This window comes from Phoenix dactylifera, chromosome 8 (genome assembly GCF_051530095.1).
Source record: "Phoenix dactylifera cultivar Ajwa chromosome 8, Ajwa_hap1_PhDact_Kaust_v1.1, whole genome shotgun sequence".
Lineage (NCBI taxonomy): Eukaryota > Viridiplantae > Streptophyta > Magnoliopsida > Arecales > Arecaceae > Phoenix > Phoenix dactylifera.
In genome coordinates this window covers 4,528,684-4,550,187 of record NC_143197.1, presented here as the reverse complement: position 1 = coordinate 4,550,187, position 21,504 = coordinate 4,528,684, and the positions used below count along the sequence as shown (strand labels likewise).

Genomic DNA, 21,504 nt, shown 5'->3' with positions numbered 1-21,504 from the left:
ATTACTGCAGTTAATGTTGCAAACTTGGATGATTAAGGTCTGTCGCATAGGCAGAGTACAGGTATGGGAGAATTCTCAACATATAGCAAATTAAACCACTGTATTTTTCATCCCAATTAGGGCTGTGTGATTATTAATAATGTGTAATCAGTCACTACAACATAGAAAGGCTTTCTTATTGAGATTATTGCAGAAGAGGATCAAAGATCACCATCCAGGAGAGACACCGGGACAAATTCTCATGGCATATGTAGCTACAAGCTTACAGACCCCCTCCTTCTCTCTCTTCCTTTCTCTTCATTTTTTCGGCGAGAAAGCCCTTCTTCTTCTTCTTCTTCTTCTTCTTCTTCTTCTTCTTCTTCTTCTTCATCATCATCGATACATGGTATTCAAGGCTTGAAATTCTTCTTCCTCTTTGGTGGTCAAGGCTTCAGATTTGGAAACAAAGAGATATGTGTATTATAATTTTCTTTTAAATTTTCAGGTGTTCTTTTACTTATTTCCTCCACTTTGGAAAAATCAAATGAATAATTATTTCACATGCCCATGTTGAATCAATATACAAAGCTGAAATTGTAGTTGATTTGGACTGAACAGAAAAATAATAATACATAAATTGATTGACCGCAATGTTTGATTGACTGCAATGTTTGATTGACCGCAATGTTTGAGGAAATCACTGTAGACTTATGGGAAATTTTAAAATACTTGTGTAAAACTAATTTCCAAACCATTTAAAATTCTGCGGTAAAAAAAAGAAGCTAAACCTTGTGAACTCATTCATGGATCAAAAAGAAGCATAGTTTCTAAAATAATGAGATGCTAAAACAAAGCTAATTTTGGTAATATTTGGCTTTGCAAAGTGCAGATGCTGGGATTTGTTTTGGACTCATACAGGACTGGTCTCAGCAAATGCGATGCACATCCTATAATCAGTCCTTAAGTAGCACAATGATCCCATAAATCATCATTACTCATAGAAGATATTAATATACTTCAAACTTCAGTTTATCTACTTGAAAACTAGTGGTAAGAATGTGCATGAGAAAAAGCATTTGATGGCGACTTAATTTTATTAAAATTTTCACCTTTGGCTAAAGAACTATATTAATCAAGATTTGCCTACTAGAGACGAGAATATACGTTTGAGCGTGGAAATGTCTGGAGCGCGTGGCACGAATAGAAAGCTTTTTAATAATAGACAAAGCAAAGGTGATTTATGCATAAACCTAACTACAAATCTGTCTGCTCTGTCGGTTGCCTAAATCAGTTTCTTTTTTTTTTTTTGGTAGTTTATTTATTATTTATTTATTTTTTTTGGTGAAAACCGTATTTCATATAGTTCTAACTTGAGTACATCCAGCCTTTTGGTAATTTGTCGCCGCAACCAGTTCAAACTTAACAATGCACATTTTACAATAACGATGCATAATATTCGTGTCCTATAAGGGCTTTTGTGTAAAAACAGTTTTATTGAATACAACCGTCTGCAAACAAAGGACCACCTAAATTTTCGCTTTGAAAATTGGAATAGGTATTTTTCACAGAAGACCCCTTACAAGTTACAACGTCCATCACGTTTATGCGGTGAAGCTCCAATATTATACATATTTGTAGCATAAGGTGGATTTAAACTGAAGAGTCCCGGAACACAAGATGCCGACATTAGTATAAAATTAAGATTTTTACAGATAAACCCTTGTAGGCCTCCGTATTAGACTGGTAGATTAGTTCACGCGTAATGGCCCGGCTCCCGGCTTCGTCGTGTGGGTCGCGCGAAGGCTTTCGTTCTTACGGTGTTGAAGAAGATTTGAGTTTCTGAGAACGGAGTTCGGAGACGCTGATCCCGTTTGGAGGGCTCCAGATCGATCTCGGTTTCCGAGAGGCCGAGGCATCTCCTCGCGTTCTCTCGAATCCCGACTCCCGGAGGAAGAACCCTAGGATGAGCTCCAGGCCCCCAAATCTCACCTTCAAGCTCGTTCTCCTCGGCGACGGTAACTTCGATCTCTTCTCTTTGCCATCTTTCTTTCCTTCCTTCGAATGTCATATGCATCTACCGATCCGTTTCCTGGATCGCTCTTTGTTGTTCAGAATGAAGAGCTTCATGTTTGTAATCCTGTCTGCTTTTGTATCGTTTCTTGAGAATATGTTGATAACTGTACTCGAGGATTGAATTCAGTTAGGTTTCCTCGCGCTATAGTTTGATATTTGAAGGGATGAAGATTTGGGTAGAAAAAATAGAAATTTGATAGGTTTTGATGAGTTTACTGGGAATATATTCGCGCAACTCATTCGAGGTGGGATCTCCGGCAGGGATGTTAACTTATTCTGGTTGGGTTTTGCCTTAATTGGCACTCTGTTAGAAATTGGCGGATGTACGTCCCATCACTGGTTGTTGTTAGCCATAATTGGTTTCATGTACACGTTGGTATGGTGCTGAAGCATGTATAGTTTTGCATATTATGCATTCAAGGGTTGCAAGCTGCATTACTAAGAAATTCTGTAGATGATGAATAGTAAATTTGTTATAGGATACAAGCTGCCCCCAGTTTCAATTTCATATCTGCATTTACTGTGAAAATATTGCTTATTCTTGTTAAAAATTATAGCTTTTAAAAAAAATGTCAAATTTGGGATGCTTTCCTTTTTATTTTTATAAAAGATTTCTTCCGGCTACACGATTTCATTTAATTAGCAATCAGTTTACAGTAAAAAAGTTAATAATTTACTTTTCTATCTTTTGATTCATTTCCACTACAGATTTTTTCACTCACCATCCAGTCTAGAGAAGTTAGAACCGTGTTGAGATTCCTCATGTTCACTGATTAAACCTTTACTTAAAATTTTCAAACTGTTGTGCTTTAAGAACCTCTTCAACAGTTTGGCCATAGGATCTATATTTTTTATGCAAGGTTTATATCCAAAATTTGTCAATTTTCTTTTAATCCTACGTAACTGATAATGGGTTTTATATTTGTTTTCTCCAGGTCGAGTTGGGAAAACCTCTCTTGTATTGCGATATGTAAATAATGTTTTCTCTGAAAAACAACAAGCTACAGTGCAAGCTTCATATTTAACAAAACGCCTTGTTATTGAAGGTGTGCCTATTACCTTGTCTATATGGGTGCGTTGTCTTCTCTTTTTATCCTTGTATTGGTTGATTTCTGTGAACTCCTTTACCCTTTAATGGTTGGAAATTAAAATCTGATTTCAATTTCTTAGAGCTGATTGTTCATGCTTATATTAAGATCAGTGACATAATTTTTTGACTATATCTTATTCCAACTCATATTGAACTTAACTCCTCAGAGAATATCCTACACTATATATTGAATGTAAGGCATAAATAAAGATAAAGAATCATGTGGTCATTTTGATTGCTTATCACTTTCCAGTTGCGAATGAGGTTGTTTGTTGTAAAACCTTTTCTGCATAGCTTCATCCAAGTAGTTGCACGTAGATCTTTTTTCAACCGAATGTTGGCAATCGTTCATTGGTGAAGATGGGGGAAGATGTAGCTCTCCCTATTAGACCTGATACTTTAGATCAACTCATAAAGAACAAAAGTTTCCTGGACCTTAAAAGGTACAAGAGTAGTTATAAAAAAAAAAAGAAACTTACTAGCCAAAACGTAACATATAAACTGCAAACCTAGGTGAAATTACTATGAACTGCAAATTGTTAACAAAGAGTGTTCTTTTTTTACTTATATGCTATTCCCAGAATTTAAGGAAAAAGTGATATATGTAGCAATAGATATCTCACCTTATAAATGATTATTATAATGTGCTGTGATTGCTGATCAGACATAGCAATGCATAAATGGATAAGGGAGCTTGATAATTAAATGTTATCTATATCTCAATGATTACTTCGATTCAAATTTCACTGCTTTTTTGGAATCTTTTCCTGCACTATTTGTGTTGACAAACGCAAAGAATTCCATGCAGGCCTCTGTTACTTGGAGTTTAATCATTTGGATCACAATCCTGGGTTTTTTCACTCTTCTACCAAGTTCAAGTCTAACTATTCTGATAATTTATGCTTTTTGAATATTTGCTCAAATTGTTATCTGATTATTATTATGTTACTGTCTAGATTCTCATCATACAAAGTCATTAACTTTACACTCATTAGACAATTTGGTGGTGAAAATTTGGTATGTGTCATAATTTCGAGAAAGACCTGAAAGTTGAAATGGTTTTGCATTTTTGTATATCCTTCCAAAAGTTAACCGTTTCATTACTTTTTGTGTTTTTTTTCCAATAACCAATCACAACTAAGGATCTGGTTACATTGACGGCAGTAGTTCGAAACATCTTATATGATACTGATTGGACAATCTTGGCTCAAGTCAATGCTATTTGGGTTTAAAGACCTGGCCATATGCATGTGGGTGGAATAATGAATAATGTAATGCATAACCAATAATGTAACTCATTGAACTTAACTGAATGATTTTGGCTCTATGTATCCTTTCCGCATTAGCCTTTTCTTTTCTTTTCTTTTCTTTTTTTGGTTAGCATTTCAAGCGGTGTTTCTTCCAACCTTTCCTTACTTTTTCCTTCTTGATCTTCTTGCTTCTGATATCATATCTGATCTTAGCACTTATCTTTTGTACATGCACTTTTGAATTTTTGTGGCATTTGAAAGCAAATGACTTTTTGCATCAGATTTTGGATCTTTGGTTTGTCCTTAATAGTTGTTATTTTAAAATCATAGCAATCAATCTTTAAACTTATGCTAGTATGGATATATGTGTGTGTGTATAGACTTCAATGTTGAAGCATTTTCTTCATGCAGGATACTGCTGGACAGGAGCGATTTCATGCATTAGGTCCTATATACTATCGGGATGCAGATGGTCTGTATCCAACCTCATCTAGTCAGTTCTGTCTTATTGATGTAGTTATTGCATTTGTAAGGAACCTCAAACTTACATTTGTGATTTTTGATGATTATGAATGACTAAGACAATGCCCTTTATTTGTGACTGCAGCAGCTCTTTTGGTATATGACATCACAGACAATGATACTTTTGTTCGAGTAAGGAAATGGGTTAAAGAACTTCAACAGATGGCTTCCAAGAATATAATCATGGCAATAGCTGCAAATAAAAGTGATTTAGTTAGGTCAAAGAAGTTTGATCTTCAAGAAGCTGAAAGGTCAGTAAAACAAATGGAAATCCATAATGCTCCTTGATAGTACAATAGATACAAGGCCATATAGCTTTTTTATACATTTGGTATTCTATATTAATACTCAATTGCTATATGAGATGGACATCATTAAACTTGATATATTAACATATTCAGCAAGGTTTTAAATCCCTAGGACGGATGTCCCCATTTCTCCATGTAATGGGGTTGCTCGCTAGCCCGCCCTGTCCCACCAGCCATCTCAGTAGGTACCTTCCATCTCTCTCCCTTTCTTTCCGTTCTTTCTTTCTTTCTTTTTTTCTTTGTTTGTTTCCTTTTCTTCTTTCTTTCCTACCTTTCTTTTTCTTTTTCCTTATTTCCTTTCTTTCTTTTTCTTCTTTATTTTTTCTTCCTTCCTTTCCTTTTCTTCTTCCCTCCTTCCATTCTTTTACTTTTTCTTCTTCTTGCTCTCCTTTCTTCCTTTCCTTCCCTTCTTTCTTTTTCTTCTCCCTTCATCTATTTCTTTCTTTCCTTTTTCTTTTTCTCTCTTTCCTTTCTTTCTTTCCTCTTTCTTCTTCTTTTCCGGTGTGGATGGATTCTCGCCCGCGGTCCATTTTTCTCTCAAGAATGGGACCGGACGGCTGGGATGCCCCCAAACCCACCAGAATTGAAATAATTGATATCAAGAGCACTATTTGGTGCATACATCTTAGGTGCACTCAAAATTATTGGGCTTCAGTATTTTACATGTTGCAGCAAGCAGACATTCATACAGGTCAAGTTGTGTGTGATATAGTAATAAAGTCATCATTCATTTTTGTTCCTGATTTGCTTCTCTTGTAAAATTATTAGGATATAATTTTGATGAGCATTCCTCTCTCTCTTCTCTCTCTCTCTCTCGTCTCCCTGCCCCTTCCTCCTCTTTCTAAAACATGATTCTTCTACTGGCTGTAATTGGAAATCAGATTTGTAAAATCAGCCTCAAACATATTTGATGAGGCTTCACTTAATTATATTTGTTTTAAAGTGCTATTCAGATGTCCCATTCCTGTTCTCCCAGAGGTTTCATTGGTACTGATCTTCCCAGATAATCGCGTCCACCACCACTAAAAAATGTTTTTTCCTATTAAAATAGATTTTGGCCATGATTTGCCTTGTTCAACCGTGGACAGGAATCACCTAAAACAGCTGCAATCAACTTTTATAACAAGAAATTATGGAAATAACTATGAAATAGTGGTGTCATTATTTGATTATGTCATTGTTCGCAGAATAAAACATTAATTTCTGATTTGACATGGAAATTGGAATATAATATGTATTGTTGTACTTGAAATGTGAAATGTCAGGTAATGACTGATGTTCTCGTTATACAACTGTATTTAATAAATGCAGATTATATGTATATGTATATATATATATATATATACACATACATACATAAATATACACACATGTACACACACACATATGTATATATATATAGAGAGAGAGAGAGGGAGCTGGACATGGCTACACTCGAGTTGATTTTCATGTAGATCTGGTCAGGTCTAAATTGGATAATGGGAGTCCTACATCGATGTTTCGAGCTGTTAGATATGTTCTATTATCTCTAAACTACTTACATACTGAAAATCATATGATTTAGAGATGCTTAGCCTATGCATCAAATGATTAAAAAAAAATAATTTAGTATAATTTAGATTGTCTATTTTTGGACCACTTGATGCATAGACTAGGCATCTTCAAATCACGTGATTTTTGGTATGCAAGCAATTTAGAGGTAGTATATCACAATCAATGGCTCGGATCGTCGATGCGGGACTTCCATAATCCTATATAGACCTAACCAATCTGAGTAGAGATCCACTTGACTGTAGCTCTATCTAGCTTCCTCTCTCTCTCTCTCTCTCTCTCTCTCTCTCTCTATCTATCTATCTATATATATATATATATATAATGGGAGTCTATAAAACTTTTGAGACTTATTATAATTTACATTAGCTTGAACCATGGCATTTACTGTGTTGGATCAGTTGCTAAATGCATATTGTCTCTGTAAAAATTTCAGCATTTGTTTGCATTTGTATAAGGGGACTTAGAATGACCCTTTCAACTCTCTTGGTGGGAAATATGGTATTTAACCATGAAATCTAATGTTATACAGTGCAACCAGAACTTATCGAAATCTTAGGATATGGCGCTCTCTTTGTATAGAATTCAAGTCTGTAGTTTGCAATGCACCACTAGTGCCGGTGAATGATTAGAATGGAAAATTTATTAGAAACATTGGAATTATCTTCAAGGAGGTAGACTGATCATCAACTCATTTATCACTTCTTATAACTATATATTATTCATTTATCTGTCAAATTTACCAATTGATCGGTGTCAGGTGGCAAAAACTTAAAGCTTGCTGCTAATTAATCTTCAAGTTGATCTGTAGAAGGGACTCTGTGGCCATCTTGAGAGGTTTTTTGCCTGGATGCTCAAGACAAATATTGAAGCATATAATTCTAGCTAATTTTAACTCTTTAAACAAGAGTATTCAGAGATGAGGATATATATGAAACTTCAGAGGGTCAGGTTTTATATGCCAGTGCTAGACTTTAGCATGGATTGGTACCCTTGGCTGAGTCTGTGAATTCTGAGCTCAACCTATCTGACTTGGAAGTGACTCAATGACTGCAATGCACTGTATCAATGGATTCATTTGATTCGCCTATCTCATAACCTTCTTCTTTGTGATATTTGTCTTATTCTTTGTTCATTAGAAAGTTTCCATGTCACCTGAATTTACCATGATGAAAATCAGTCAGTGGATTGGATGGCTTGAAGGGGTTCTTGATGGATGCTGTTTTCTGTGGTGGTGCAGTCCTACAGTTTGATATTTCTCCTCGTCCAGGGACTTTTATGGATGTGTTTTTTTTTGTACATTTTGAGGCTTTGCCTCTCATGGTAAAAGAGGACGGTTATATTATTTGTTCAAGCTCCTTCCAATCTATGCTTTTGTATTCTTACCGTAGTGCACCTGGTTTTTCTTGTTGTTTATATCCCAAAAATTCAAATCTATTCGCTGTTCCTCTTCAGTTATTTTTAGATTCTAACAGTCTATATTTATCTCTTTAGTTTGTTTGGTTGTCCCTGATCTGCATCAAAGGTCTTATTGTCAAATTGTGTGATGAGTTCGTATTTAATTTGAGTTTTCCTCAGAGCTAAACAATGTCAATATAGTTCATCTGGAAACCGCTAAATAAAGTTTGTTTTGTGCAATTTGTATATAGTAGTCATCTGCTTTTAAGTTCAGAGTATAAAGACTTCATTCTTCCTTTAAAATACCTTACTGAGCTAGTTTGTTTATGTCCCTTGCAGTTTTGCAGCAGCAATTGGGCCAAGACTTTTCCTCACATCTGCAAAATCTGGGACTGGAGTAGAGGAAGTCTTCCTTGATATTGCAACACGTGAGTTTCAATTTTGACAAGAACTTGATGTTTGTAATCAGGGGCGGCCCAATGCATTTGGGGGCCTAGGGCGAACTCACTAAATGAGGCCTTTTTTAAAATAATAATAATAATAATAATAATAAATTTTTAATAAGTATAAAATACTTTAAAAATTTATTTAAAAATAATCCGTCTAGCTTTTTGAGATGCAAAATTACTAATCAAACTTTTGTACTCAAGATTCATTAAAATATTATTTTCAATCGATAATATAGCTAATCCATTTAATCTTTCTTGTGACATAGTTGACCGCAAATAAGTTTTTATCAACTTTAATTTTGAAAAACTTCTTTCAGCAGAAGCAACTGTTACAGGTATTGTTAACAATATCCTATAAGCAATGAATGCATTTGGAAAAGAATCTGTTTTTTTAATAAAACTTAAAGTATCAATAGGGGTACTAGTTTCTATTTGTAAAACTTCTTTTAAAACATTTAACTCCGAAAACAGATCAAGACCATCAATATCAGAATATTCACCGTGCTTTAAAAAGTTTTCAAGATTAAGACAACACTTTTTCAAATTCTCTTCATTCAAAGATTTTAACTTTCTAAAATTAAACAAAAAACCAAAAACATCTTCATATATGGTGAATTGTTCAAACCTATTTTGAATTGAAGAAATAGCTTGATCTACTATATATAAAAAGTAATCAATTCTAAAAGATTCTTCAGCTGATCTTGTTGTTTCATCATTACTATTTTCATCAAATTGTTTTTTTCTACGGATCACACGTTTTTCACGAAATATAGGTTCTATTTCCATTTCATTTGCAATTTCTTTAGATGAATTCAAAGCATTCATGAATCCATTTTTCCTATAACTTTTCAAATAAGAAAGAAGATTTTTTAATTGATCTATAGCAACATCAATATGCATGTCTTCAGATTGTAAGTTCTTACTAACTGAATTAACAGCAAACAATATATCGTACCATATATTCATGCCTAACAAGAATTCAAAATTTTCAATCTCATATGTAGCTAAACATATAGCCTCACTCTTTATTTTAGGATTTTCACTAGTTTCCGCTAATTGAACTAATGCATCTTTTATTTTAGGAGCTTGATGTTTAATTGCTTTGACACTTTCAATACGACTTTCCCAACGTGTCTGTGACAAAGGTTTAAGAGTTAATGTAGATACATTATCTTGTAAAATTTTCCATCGTTTTGTAGAAGAAGAAAATAAGGTATAAATTCGTTGTATTACTCCAAAAAAAGATATAGCCTTAGGACATGAGTTAGCAGTATCACATAATACTAAATTTAAGTTATGACATCCACATGGTGTGTAAAATGCTCTAGAATTTATATCTAATAATCTTTTTTGTACACCTTGATGTTTTCCTTTCATATTAGACCCGTTGTCATACCCTTGTCCTCTTATATCATTAATATCAAGTTTATATTTTTCTATTATATTTATAAGTGCAACAAAAAGGCCTTTTCCAGAGGTATCATCTACTTCTAAAAATTCTAAAAAATATTCTTCTATTTTTACTGGACTTGTTGAAGTATCTACACATCTTAAAACTAGGGTCATTTGTTCTTGATGGCTTGCATCAGGAGTGCAATCAAGTATTACAGAAAAGTATTTTACTTCTTTAATCTTTTTAATTATTATAGTTTTAATTTCAGATGCTAACATTTGAATCAATTCATTTTGAATCTTATGACCTAAATAATGATTGTGAATTTCACCATGTTGAATACGTCGAATATGTTCTTGCATTACTGGATCAAATTCTGCAATCATTTCAATAAGACTTAAAAAATTTCCATTATTGTTTTGATAAATCTTTTCATTCTTTCCCCGAAATGCTAAATTATTTTTTGCAAGATTTTTTACGACAGCAATAATTCTCAATAATACTTTTTTCCAATGATCTTTCTCTTGGTTTATTTGTTCTTGGAGACTTTTATCAATTGTCTTATTTTTCAATAATCTCACTTCTAAATTAATCCATTTATTCATGCTAGTAATATGTTCATTAGTTATTTCATGACTTTTGATCATAATACCTAGATTTTTCCAATTCCTAGTTCCTTCATTGACTAAGTGACTCGTGTTAGGTGTTGAATCAAATAATTTACAACAAAAACAATATACTCTATCCAATTCCTTCGAATACACTAACCATCTTCTATCATATTTTTCACCATTAGGTAATTTACGAATGTAATGTAGCGTAGAGAAGTGCCTATTATTTTCATCCTTAGGAAAATGAAGATCATAATCTCTAATTGGACCTCTTTCTACTAATAGATCTCTCAACCTTGTATCGATTTGCTTCCATTGACCAGGATCGTATATATTTGTAGAAATAGAACTAATTTCATTAAGCTCTACACTATTCTTATTTATCCTATCTTCATCTAATTTCTCATTATGTTCTTCACCATGAATATGGTTGTCAATCTCATTTTGTTTCATTCCTTTCATGTCATCTTTTAGCTCTATTTCAGGTGCTTGTTTAGTTGTTAATTCCTGAGTTGAACTTGATGTAGTGTTTTGTTTGTTTGTCATAACAAATTTATCTAGAGCTCCTTTTTGAGATTGAATGAGTTTTTCGATTTTTCTTTTCTTTTTAAGTTTTTCATATCCACATTCATATTTTCTATTAGACATTTGAATATAAAAATTATATTACCAAACAAAACAATTAAGATAATTACTACAAACAAATTAAAATATAAAAGAGAAAAAATAGAAGAGAAAAATTGTAACAAAATTATAGAAATTGCAATAAAATTAGGAAAATTAAACACTGGATGTCGAAAATATAATCAAACAACAAAAGGAGGGTTAGAAGGATCACACCATATGCTGTGCAGCTTGTGCTAGTGCTACAGTGCCACTAGGCCCACCACCCACAGTCCCACTGAGTCACTGTCAGTGTCACAGACTGACAGTCTCTCAGTCTCAGTGAGACGGACGGGAGGGCTGAGGGGACGGCCGGGCCCGCCGGGGTGACGGGTCACGGGACAACGGGAGCCGGGGCCGGGGAGGGAGGCGAGGAGGTCACGCTCACGCCGTCTGCCGTCACGGCCTCACGCCTCACGGGAGCCGGGGCCGGGGGCGGGCGAGGAGCGGAGGAGGTCACGGGCTCACGGCTCACGGGAGTGACGGACTGACGGCACAGGCCGCGGGTGGGGTCCGGGGACTGGGAGGCGCTCAGGCGGAGGAGACGACCTCGCCGGCTCGCTGGATTGAGCCGGACGGGCCAACGGGCGACGGGGTCACGGCCTCACGAGAGCCGGGGGCCCGAGAGGCGGGAAGGAGGCAAGGAGCCGAGGAGGTCGCGGGCGGCGGGACCGCCTGGATGCCGGGGAGGCGGGGACGGTCGCGGGATGCCGGGGCCCGAGGAGGCGGGGAGGCGGACTGGCGGAGGCGCGGCCACGCGGGGGGAGGCGAGGAGGAGACGAGTAGACGACCCAGGCGGCAGCTGGCAGGCAGTCACACCTTCACGGCTTCACCTTCACGGAACAGTCGAACAGAGACACAGAGTAGAAGAGGATTGAGGAAATAGGAATGAGGAGCAGAGGAGGAGTGGAGGAGTGGAGCAGGATGAAGATTTTAAAGAGAGCCAGAGGGCAGAGAGGAATGATGGGCGATGGCATCATGGCCGATGGGAATATGGGATCGGATTAAGCCATTGAGGAGGAGTGGACAGTGGAGCACCCGGCGACCCGCGTCTTGTCGAGGTAGCCGTTGGCTCCTGCCGTCCTGCGGGCTGCGGCCTTACCCTCTGATGTAGTCTGTAGGTAGCTACTAGCTAGGAGCGGGAGCTGGGAGGGTAGAGCGTAGGATGCCGTCGCGGGGCCTTCTCTCGAGCCGGGGCCTTGGGCGACCGCCTAGGTCGCCTAAGGCTTGGGCCGCCCCTGTTTGTAATACAAACATAACTTTGGCAAAATGTTGCTGACAAATTTTCCATCTGATGAGAAAATTTGGAAAAAAGATCTCGCATATATTTATGTTTCTTAAGTTTAGTTCACTATGTCATATTGAAGATACCTTCTTGACATTATCAAGCTACTTTGAGCATTATTTAATTTTTTTAGGTAATCTGTCTAGCTTATTGCTTAAATTTTGCTTTTCGTGGATATAACTAAATAGAAAAAGGCCAAACTTGCCAATCATTCTCATTTTCATGGCATTTGTCTTGATGACAAGATTTTTCTCTACATTTGGTAGCCGGGATCTGAAGTGCTTCACACAAAAATTTGTGGTCGAATCTCTCTCCTTGATAGCCATTTTTAACCATTTTGTGCTTCTCAGCTAAATCACATTTAGCCAATTTTGGAAAACATCAGTGCTAGGTGATCTAGAACTGATATTTAGTGTTTCTTTGGTCAGAAAAGAACAGTACATTCTGAATTAAATGAAACATTCCATCCGAACTTTTCAACCGTGTCTGCAAAGAAACCTCGTCTCATATGACATTATGAATAGGTGGGCAATCATCTAATCTGAAGGATTGTCTACCAGGAGCCACAGATCAGCTATTTTCTAGTTTCAAGTAAAAATAATAGATTAAAACAGGCATAGGATTTATTGTAAAGGAACAGTTAAAGACATTCAACTTGTGAGATTTGGGTGTGATTTATTATTCACGAAGAAGTGTTGGGGTTGTTCAGGTTTTCGATGAGAAATAGATTATCAGGCAACCATGTTCAACATTTTGTGACTATGAATTTGACATGTTCCTTTTTTAATTCACCAAATGGAACAGCATCTGTGTACCTTGACTGTTGCTGTTGATTCACTATTCTGCAGGGTAGTGTACTCTCATCTGTGTCACTCTTGCAGGATTATTGCAAAAGAAGAAAAACAGTGCTGAGGGCTTGTCCCCTGCTCCACCAAGAAAAGGGATTCTTATTGTAGATGAACCAGAGAAAGAACCCCCACCAAAGTGCTGTTCATAGCATTTATATGCAATAATCCATCAGATTATTTACAGGTATACCAGTGGATGCAAAATGCTTCTATTTTTGTTAATCCGATTAGCAAAACTGTCATTGCATGGCAGACATGCCAGCAGTTCTGTTAATTTGCTCCATTTTGTAGTGGTTGTGCAGTAGTGTGTCGATGTCCGCCATCTGTCTGTAATTGCTTGATAATCCTGAAAATGACTTAGGATGCCTTTGTTATTTAAACTGTCAATTGGGATAGCAAAAGGAGTTCGGTTTCCCAAATGATGATTCACCAGTCATCATCAAAATCTTTTTTTTTTTCTGCTTCATCATATCCCCAAATTTTAGGCATAGATGCAATTCATTTCGGAATTGATGGTTCATATCACATGCATCCAAAAATCAGTAAGATTTCCTTTCTTGCTGCAAGATTCAGACCATGACAGTAGACTTATCATGGGAAGAAAGTTACCCGTAAGTCGAAAGTAGTTGTCGATTCATGAATATGGCCATCATAAGTTATGTAGAAAATAATAGCTTGGACAGAATGATCTTATTAATGCTCCTATTTCTTGCAGGTAGTTGGTCATGTTTCATATAGGCATATAGCGATGAAGTTTTAAAATGCAATTAACCCTACACCTCGCAAAGAGAGAAATATCAGTTTGAATAGCAATCTTTGGACTGGTGTAGAATGGCAGCAGTTCTCAAAGTGGCCACAAATTTTTCAGTTTACTATCTTGAGGTTTATCACCATCAAAAGGGTTTATGCTGAAATTTATCCATTTGTATATACATTGCAATGTGCAAACACATATGCTGGGGTGTATATGTAGATCACTTGAGCTTTTCTATTTTCTCGTTTAGTGTTGAGCTTGCTTAATAGTCCCTTAGCTCTTATGGCATAGTTACTGATGGAAAAAAAAAAAGTTTCGGCGGGTCTTCCTTTTGGCTAAAATTACTTGCAAAATTGAGGCGGACGCACCACCACTGCATCTGTTATACCTCTACCATTATCACCACTGCCACCACCTTGTCGTCGCACCAGTAGCATCTCTATGCCATCATCATCTCTATCATTGTCTTGGTTATTATTATCATCATTATAAGATATATTTGACTTTAAAATAAAATAAATTTTTTTATTTTTTTATTCTAAAAATATGAAATATAAAATAGACTGCAAGAGGTATCTTAACTTTCTTTTCCGCGTCTAGATTGCTTATAAGTCCGTAACGCTGCCTACGGAGATAAAAAGGGTTGGTAGGTCTCGTCGAATTCAATCATCGGACGATTAAAATTAAATTGTTGAGAGAATGTAATTTTTAGCTCTGCAGTTACCTCGGCGTTGCAATTTCATGGCAACCTTAGTTTCGAGATGTCAGGTCCGATTCACTGTATTGCCGGACCTCAGGACGAACAGCATAATGCTCACCTCGTTGGCTAATGTGGTTCGGCACCTGAGATGGATCAACACCTGATGTGAATTAAGACCGCCATCCGTGCCAAGCTGTCTCCCTTCTGATTTGCACGGTCGGTGTACGTGTCACCGCACGTGCCATCCATCTCGTAATACATCGCACGCACCGCCTCAAAATTCCGCGCGGCTTGCACGCGCCTTGGGCTAGCGGCCGGACCCAAAAGGGGCCATCGGCTAATAGTATCCCGATGTAATCCCGAGGATAGGGCCAGGTCCCCATTCCCCGGCTCCAAGGGATATATTTCACTGGGCCGGGCTTCCAAGGTCGTGTCTTCGAAAACCTGTTGTTGTTTTTTTTTTTGTTCGGCCCCTCCTCCAAACGGACCAAACCCCAACATCGTTCCTCGCTCCCCTCCCCCTCTCTCTCGCGCGCCAAGAAGAGAAGCCAGCCCGACTATTCTAGGGTTTCGGCCATTCGGCGCAGTTCGCATAGAAGAGCTTGGAGTGGAGAATGAGGAAACAAAAGGGAGAAGGTGGGAGGAGCAAGAACCGGCCTTCTAGCAGCAGGTTTGATTCTCTCTTGCTTGAGTTCTGTGTGTTAGGTTTCTTGATTTCTTCGTATTAGGTTTCTTGAATTCTTCGTATTAGGTTTCTTGAATTTTTCGTATTAGGTTTCTTGAATTCGCTCTCGAGGGCTATCTTTTTAAAACGTTTCGTTTTTTTTCCCTTCTTTTTGTTCTTGAAATTTTCAGGTTAGCTGCTTCGCTGTTGCCTGCCGGGGTTTCAAGCGTTGGATTTGGAGGTTATCTTGGAAGGTCTCGGATCGAGTCATCTTCAACAGCTGAGGAATCGACGCCTTTTTCGGTACTATTGGTCTTGATCCTAAGTTGCGCTGAAAATATATGTCTGATTTGCTAATGATGTAGGTAGTAAGCTGTTTGTTTTTCTTGCTCAGTATTTGAGATATAATTGATCAGAGCGGCTAATGTTGTTATAGAATTTGTGAATTCTTGAGATTTTTATGGTGGTTTGAACGCTGAGCTGCTGTGTCTAAAAAAGGGTTATGTAAGAATAATGAAGAAGGGGCAGTAGATATAAAAAGAACCTTTTTCTTTAAAGAAGGTTATATCAATGTGAAAATACAGTAATAATGAATTCTCTCGCATAACCTGCTGCACCTTTTTTCAAGTATGGTGAAAGAAGGCCCATGTGTAGTGAGCTTTAGATAATCTAGGTGGAGAAAACCAACACAACATGCTCTGCCAAACTGGTTAGCACTAGTCAGTCATCTGTAACAACATCTATCAGCAACAAAGGTAGATACTCAAACTTGAAACTTCATATTTGTGTGTAAAATCATCTGTTCTATGTAATCGATATGGTGAGCATTGGGAGTGACAAAAGAATGATACTTTATTGAGAAAACCTCCCATGACTATGATCACCGAAAATCTTAGAAAGGAATTAATATTGGTATGCAAACACATACTTCTGGGAAGTTGATTCTATTAAAATAATTTCGATTCACACATTCAAGGACCACAAGCCTTATCATTCCTTAGTTCTTTTTCATTGGTCATCTGTATTAAAAGCTCCACATTGCAAAATTTGCATTGCATTAGTGCAAATTGGTAATGAAAAGCAATTAGCAGAGTTTTACTTGGAAAAGGAATAGAAAATCAATCTATTCAAAGCTTCGAAAGCTTAAATTAAATAATCAAAATTGTCAAAAACAGAACTTCAGTACCATTTTTGAACTATATCTTTCAATACAAAATTGTATTTCCATGCAACTTGTATGCTAAATAAATAAATTGAGAAGAGAAAGGGCACACTTTTTAGTGGTCATAAAGGAAATGACTGTTACCTAAGATAGAAGACATGGTTTTTGATAGGACTGGATGGTATGAATTAGTCTTTACTAGGAAGCAGCATAAGTTAGATATTAGTTGTTGGTAACAGTTGTTATATGTTGGTCCTTATATATTTCTTTTCTCTAATTGGAAAGAAATTAAAGGAAAATGGATTTTAATTTATCATGATCTTGTGTGATACCATTTGGATTAAGGAAAAAATGGGATACAGAATTATTTGGACAAAATAGAATGGTTTCCATGGAAAAGTTTTTAATTATGTACGGAATAGTAGAGCAACGGAGTATAAGCTAGGATCACAACTTGGAATTAAAAGTGTCATGGATGAACAGAACTAAATTTATCTTATATTTTGAGGAGAACTTAGAGGATTTTTCTGGTAAATTTGGGAGTAGTATAATTAATAAAAGAAATAAAGTATCATGACTTATTTAAAGAGAAGAAGCTAAATATATTAAATGATCCTGAATTCTGAATTCAAACTGTAGTTGCAATTGCTTACCGCTATTTCGAAGAGGATTTTTTGTATGTAGTCTTTGCCCATGAACTTGTTATATATATTGCATGTCCTTTTAGTACTACTTGAATGTTCTCTACATCCATATGCTTGATGTTTGTCATGCTAATTTTGATTGAATAGTCGTCAAGGCATTTTGTTTGAAAGTATCATCTAATTAATGAAGAACTTGTGTTTCTAAGTATATGTTGTTGCTGATAAATAATATGGTATAAATCATTCAATGCTTTATTTCATTTGACTTAAGTTTTTATTTTGATTCATTTCACCATGTTGTCTAAATTGGAAGTTATTTTTTGACTTTTTTTCCAACTTTTTTAAAACTATTTCATGTAAGTCATCATTCACCCCTTTAATGTAAAGCTATTGTATGAAGGATGTGGATAGTGAAGTTGCACAACACTTAAAGAGGCTGGGTAGGAAGGATCCTACAACAAAGGTGAAAATTTTATTTCTTGGTACTAATATTTCATATATTCCATAATTACCCTGGTTGCCAATATTTTTTAACGCTTGCCTTTTCCTTGATCGTAATGTTCAGATGTGGATCCCCATAGTAAACATTTGGCAGCATTTTTTCAAGACTATACAGAGTTATAGACATTCTTATTTTAAACTTGCTTAACTAAAACAATGGGCTGACTTGATTATCATGTTTCGTTTAAGTACTATTCTTTTGGTAAACAATGCGCGGATGCAGCTAATGAAGTTAACTAACATAAGGAAATGAAAGATGAGGATCAGAGTTGAAAAATTTGTATCAATGGGGCACTGGATAATATATTGGTTATAAGGAGTGGCAAGGCTTGAAGAATGTAAGGTCATGCAGAACACTTTGTGGTATAGTCAAGGATTAAAATATTGTCTAGTGAGCATGCTGGAAAGGCGCTAGTTTGGTACACTTATTCTGCTATGCCACACCAATACTTGGTGTGCAGTGGCAGGGAAAGACATAAAGGTATGCAAAAAGTTTCATAATTGGTAGTTGGCAGACTAGAGGAACTGCATAATCCTAGTCCTTTTAAGTATAAATCAATGCAAACTTTTAACACCGAACAAACATGAACATCAAAAATCTGCAGAAAATAAGAATTATCATTCAATTGGCAGTAGGCCCAAAATGCTAGAAAATGGATGATTTGTTATCCAAACTGTACTGGTTGAATCTAACAGAAATATGTATAGACAAAGCATTTAAGTCATTCTTTTCTTTCATATATTCTCATTTTGCAAAACTTTATTTAGCATCTTGGGTGTTTTTATTAATTTATCTTTCCTGTTTGCTTCTGGAAGGAATCTTGTTGGAAACTTTCTGGTTATGATTGCTGGATCCCTCTTAAGAATCTGTATGATGCTATTTTCTTCCATAAAATGTATAAGGACTATTATTTTATTTAAACCCTTTGGTATTTGGTAATATGGGCACATTTGTCTGTTGATAAACTTCATTGAAGCTTTGAATTAAAAAGATATTGAAGATTTTGAATTTATAGAAACATAAAAATTATCTTCCTTAAAAATCAATATGATGCTTTTTTTCTACCACAAGAGGTATTTGGACTATTATTTTATTTAAGTCCTTTGGTCTTTGGTAAATAGGGATGTTTCTTTGATGGTAAAATCCGTTGAAGCTTTGAGTTAAATAGATACTGAAGATTTTCAATTTATAGAAAAAGTTCAATTATCTTCCTTAATTTAGGCAACAAGACTATAATTAGTTCTGACATTTTGTTTCGAATTAATTATGACAATAAGGCTTTTCCCAGCTCAGGAGCCCTTTTAAATCTTAAGGCTTGATTGTTAGGTCCGCCCTCACTCCCCCCTCCCAACTGCTAGCCATGTTCCTAGCTCATTGCTGTGATCAGTTTTCATGAGAAATATGCTATCTTGAGGAGAATTAGTTGGGATCCGAGAAATGGGTATGTTGAAAAGAAGCTTGAGGTAGTTTCTTAGAAGGAAGAAATGACCCTTAATATTAGAACTAGTGGAGACTTTGAATGCATGAAATGTATATTGAATACATGGAATAATGGCTTGTGGTTGTAGTTGGCCATTCCACAAAGTTACATGAATTTGTTTGCATTCTTTTGGCTAGCTTCTGATTGTCCAGGGTCCTTTGCAACATATTAGGATACGATTAATTACACAATGCTTGTATACTTAGAAGAAATGATAGCAAAAAGGTTATTGATAGGGCAATACTGTCACTTTCTTTTCCCTCTTAGAGGAACAGTATTCTGGAGTCTGGACTATATCGTCTAGCTTTAAATGTATATGCTTAAGTAGACGTATCTTGTTATGCTACTTTTTCTAGTAGCTGTATTATTATAACACGTGTCTTTTTTTTGGTACAGCTTAAAGCCTTAACAGCATTGTCTATGCTCTTTAAGCAAAAGTCTGCTGAGGAAATAGTACAAATTGTTCCACAATGGGTATCATTTTCTGCCTCTGATGTATTCACTTTCTTTTCATCAGATGCTTTGAACTATTAATAATTTAATTGAACAATCTATGCTGCATATCTCTTTTTTCTTGTTCTATTGTTTTTGCAAGTGTAACATTGTCAAAGCAGCCACCTCCTTCCCCAATTTTTCTTTTTTGGTGTTCCAATTTTGTTTCTTTTCTTATACAACACACACATTAGTTGTTGGGCATGCATGATGCATGTGTAATCATGCGAGGATTTAATTTGTTATTTTGATTTGATTGTAAGATTTATACTTATGTAATGTTAGTTTTTTTCAATCATATTTGATTAAATCACTGCATAAAATTATGATGGCTAGAAGGTTCTAATCAAAGCATTCTATCAAGGATGGATCATGATCATTCACCATATTTCAATTATCATGTACTTTTTATGTATGAAACACATTGTACTACAACGAAACTCTAAATATTCTCCCTTGAAATATCATTTGTCCAAAAAATATTGTTTGATATCCTCTATTCAATAGATCATCTGCAACTTCAAAAAAACATTTTTGAACTACTCAATAATTTAATTGTGGAGTCTGATTATGCATGTTGATACATTCCTTGTCAGTTTAGTTACTATCAATATGCACCCAAGAAGAGTATGTGCAAGATGTTAGAGTCTAATCCAAAAGCTTATGCTGGTAGGTGGATGGCTTATGGGTATATGAGACCAACTAGAGTCCCTTACCTATCCGATATGGGACTATTCCCACTCTCCAACACCCCCTCTCACGTAGAGAACTCAAGGATGAAACCGGAAGATGCATCGCAGGTAGAAAAGAGGAGCATCTAGGGAGATTGGTAGGCCAAGGGAGGGGTCAACTGGCTCTTATACCATATTAAAGTCCAACCCAAAAGTTTATGCTAGTAGGTGGATAGGCTATGTGTATGTCAAAACCAACTAGATCTCCTTACCTATTCAATGTGGGACTATTTCCACTCTCCAACACTACATATCACATGTTGTATGTGCGCATATCCCTAGCATATCTCTTTAAAGCATGCCAAATCTTTTCATTTATTCTTATTACATAGCTAAAAAAGTTAATTTTAGAAGTGTTTTTTAGTAATTTTATTTTGGAGGGGAACTAAGCCATCCATCTTCTAATTTCTTGTTAGAGAATTTGCAAGATTGCAAAAAAAAGGGAAAGATGGAAATGAAAAAAAAAAGGGGAGCAGAATCTTCTGTCCTATTAGACAGTTTAAAGGCCTGGGAAAAGAGAAGAATATAGTACACCAAAAAAAAGAGAAGAATATAAAAATAAAAGGAAAATAAACTTAGGAAGGCAAAAACTCATTCAAGTTTTGTGGATATGGTAAAAAGTGCAAAAGGAAAACATCGGAAAGTTGATCTGCATATTTCATAGGTCAACGGATATCCGATAAATATTAATATATTATTTATGATACCAGTGAAATATTTGATCAGCAAATTTTATTTTTGTAATTGGTTGTTATAATAGATATTATTTGTTTTCAAACAACGAACAGCTACGGAATAAGCAAAAAATAATCCAATGACATTCATGATTTTGGAGAATGTCTTTGTTATTGGAAAGCTGGTGCAACAACCCTCAAACTGAGTTTCCAATACTGTGTTATTCATGCAAACGCTGCCCCTGGAATCATTTTTTATCGTTATAGTAGTTATTACAGCT

The 21,504-nt window shown here is 35.9% G+C and overlaps 3 protein-coding genes across 10 annotated transcripts in view; 2 read left to right on the top strand and 1 right to left on the bottom strand.

The window, feature by feature from the left end:
- Nucleotides 1-1,706: 1,706 nt before the first annotated feature.
- LOC103702086 (uncharacterized) lies at nucleotides 1,707-14,411 on the top strand. Of its 3 annotated transcripts, none has more exons than XR_015967811.1 (7): nucleotides 1,707-1,994; nucleotides 2,988-3,124; nucleotides 4,804-4,864; nucleotides 5,000-5,165; nucleotides 8,511-8,599; nucleotides 13,421-13,604; nucleotides 14,136-14,411. XR_015967811.1 is itself a non-coding variant. In XM_008784378.4 (7 exons), exons 1-6 carry the CDS (start codon nucleotides 1,943-1,945, stop codon nucleotides 13,567-13,569), a joined length of 621 nt encoding a protein of 206 aa, XP_008782600.1. In that variant the 5' UTR covers nucleotides 1,707-1,942; the 3' UTR covers nucleotides 13,570-13,604; nucleotides 14,136-14,411. The 3 variants fall into 3 exon arrangements, 2 of the variants coding, with proteins under 2 accessions (XP_008782600.1, XP_026658424.1); XM_008784378.4 differs by having other exon boundaries at nucleotides 13,454-13,604; XM_026802623.3 differs by having other exon boundaries at nucleotides 1,710-1,994; nucleotides 5,003-5,165; nucleotides 13,454-13,604.
- On the bottom strand, nucleotides 8,600-11,411 carry LOC148702620 (uncharacterized). Its single transcript, XM_088702038.2, has one exon. The coding sequence runs from the start codon at nucleotides 11,270-11,272 to the stop codon at nucleotides 8,756-8,758; it is 2,517 nt and encodes an 838-aa protein (XP_088558164.1). The 5' UTR covers nucleotides 11,273-11,411; the 3' UTR covers nucleotides 8,600-8,755.
- An 800-nt stretch (nucleotides 14,412-15,211) lies between the features above and the next one.
- LOC103702083 (HEAT/U-box domain-containing protein) overlaps nucleotides 15,212-21,504 on the top strand; it is a 31,225-nt gene continuing 24,932 nt past the window's right edge. The window contains exons 1-4 of one of the 6 annotated variants that reach the window (XM_008784372.5): nucleotides 15,212-15,544; nucleotides 15,730-15,841; nucleotides 17,745-17,807; nucleotides 19,723-19,800. In XM_008784372.5, coding sequence (XP_008782594.3) covers nucleotides 15,489-15,544; nucleotides 15,730-15,841; nucleotides 17,745-17,807; nucleotides 19,723-19,800 — 309 coding nt within the window. In that variant the 5' untranslated portion in view covers nucleotides 15,212-15,488. Of the gene's footprint in view, nucleotides 15,545-15,729; nucleotides 15,900-17,731; nucleotides 17,808-19,722; nucleotides 19,801-21,504 lie in introns of all 6 variants that reach the window. The other 5 variants (XR_003384672.3, XM_039124341.2, XM_088702447.1 and 2 more) reach the window with 5 other exon arrangements.

What these genes read in the sequence shown, in the direction of transcription:
- LOC103702086 (XM_008784378.4), top strand. Translation starts at nt 1,943, where the DNA reads ATGAGCTCCAGGCCCCCAAATCTCACCTTCAAGCTCGTTCTCCTCGGC. An exon ending in CTATTACCTTGTCTATATGG is followed by an intron (nt 3,125 to 4,803) that starts GTGCGTTGTCTT and finishes TTCTTCATGCAG; the next exon opens with GATACTGCTGGACAGGAGCG. An exon ending in CTTCCTTGATATTGCAACAC is followed by an intron (nt 8,600 to 13,453) that starts GTGAGTTTCAAT and finishes TCACTCTTGCAG; the next exon opens with GATTATTGCAAAAGAAGAAA.
- LOC148702620 (XM_088702038.2), bottom strand. Translation starts at nt 11,272, where the DNA reads ATGTCTAATAGAAAATATGAATGTGGATATGAAAAACTTAAAAAGAAA.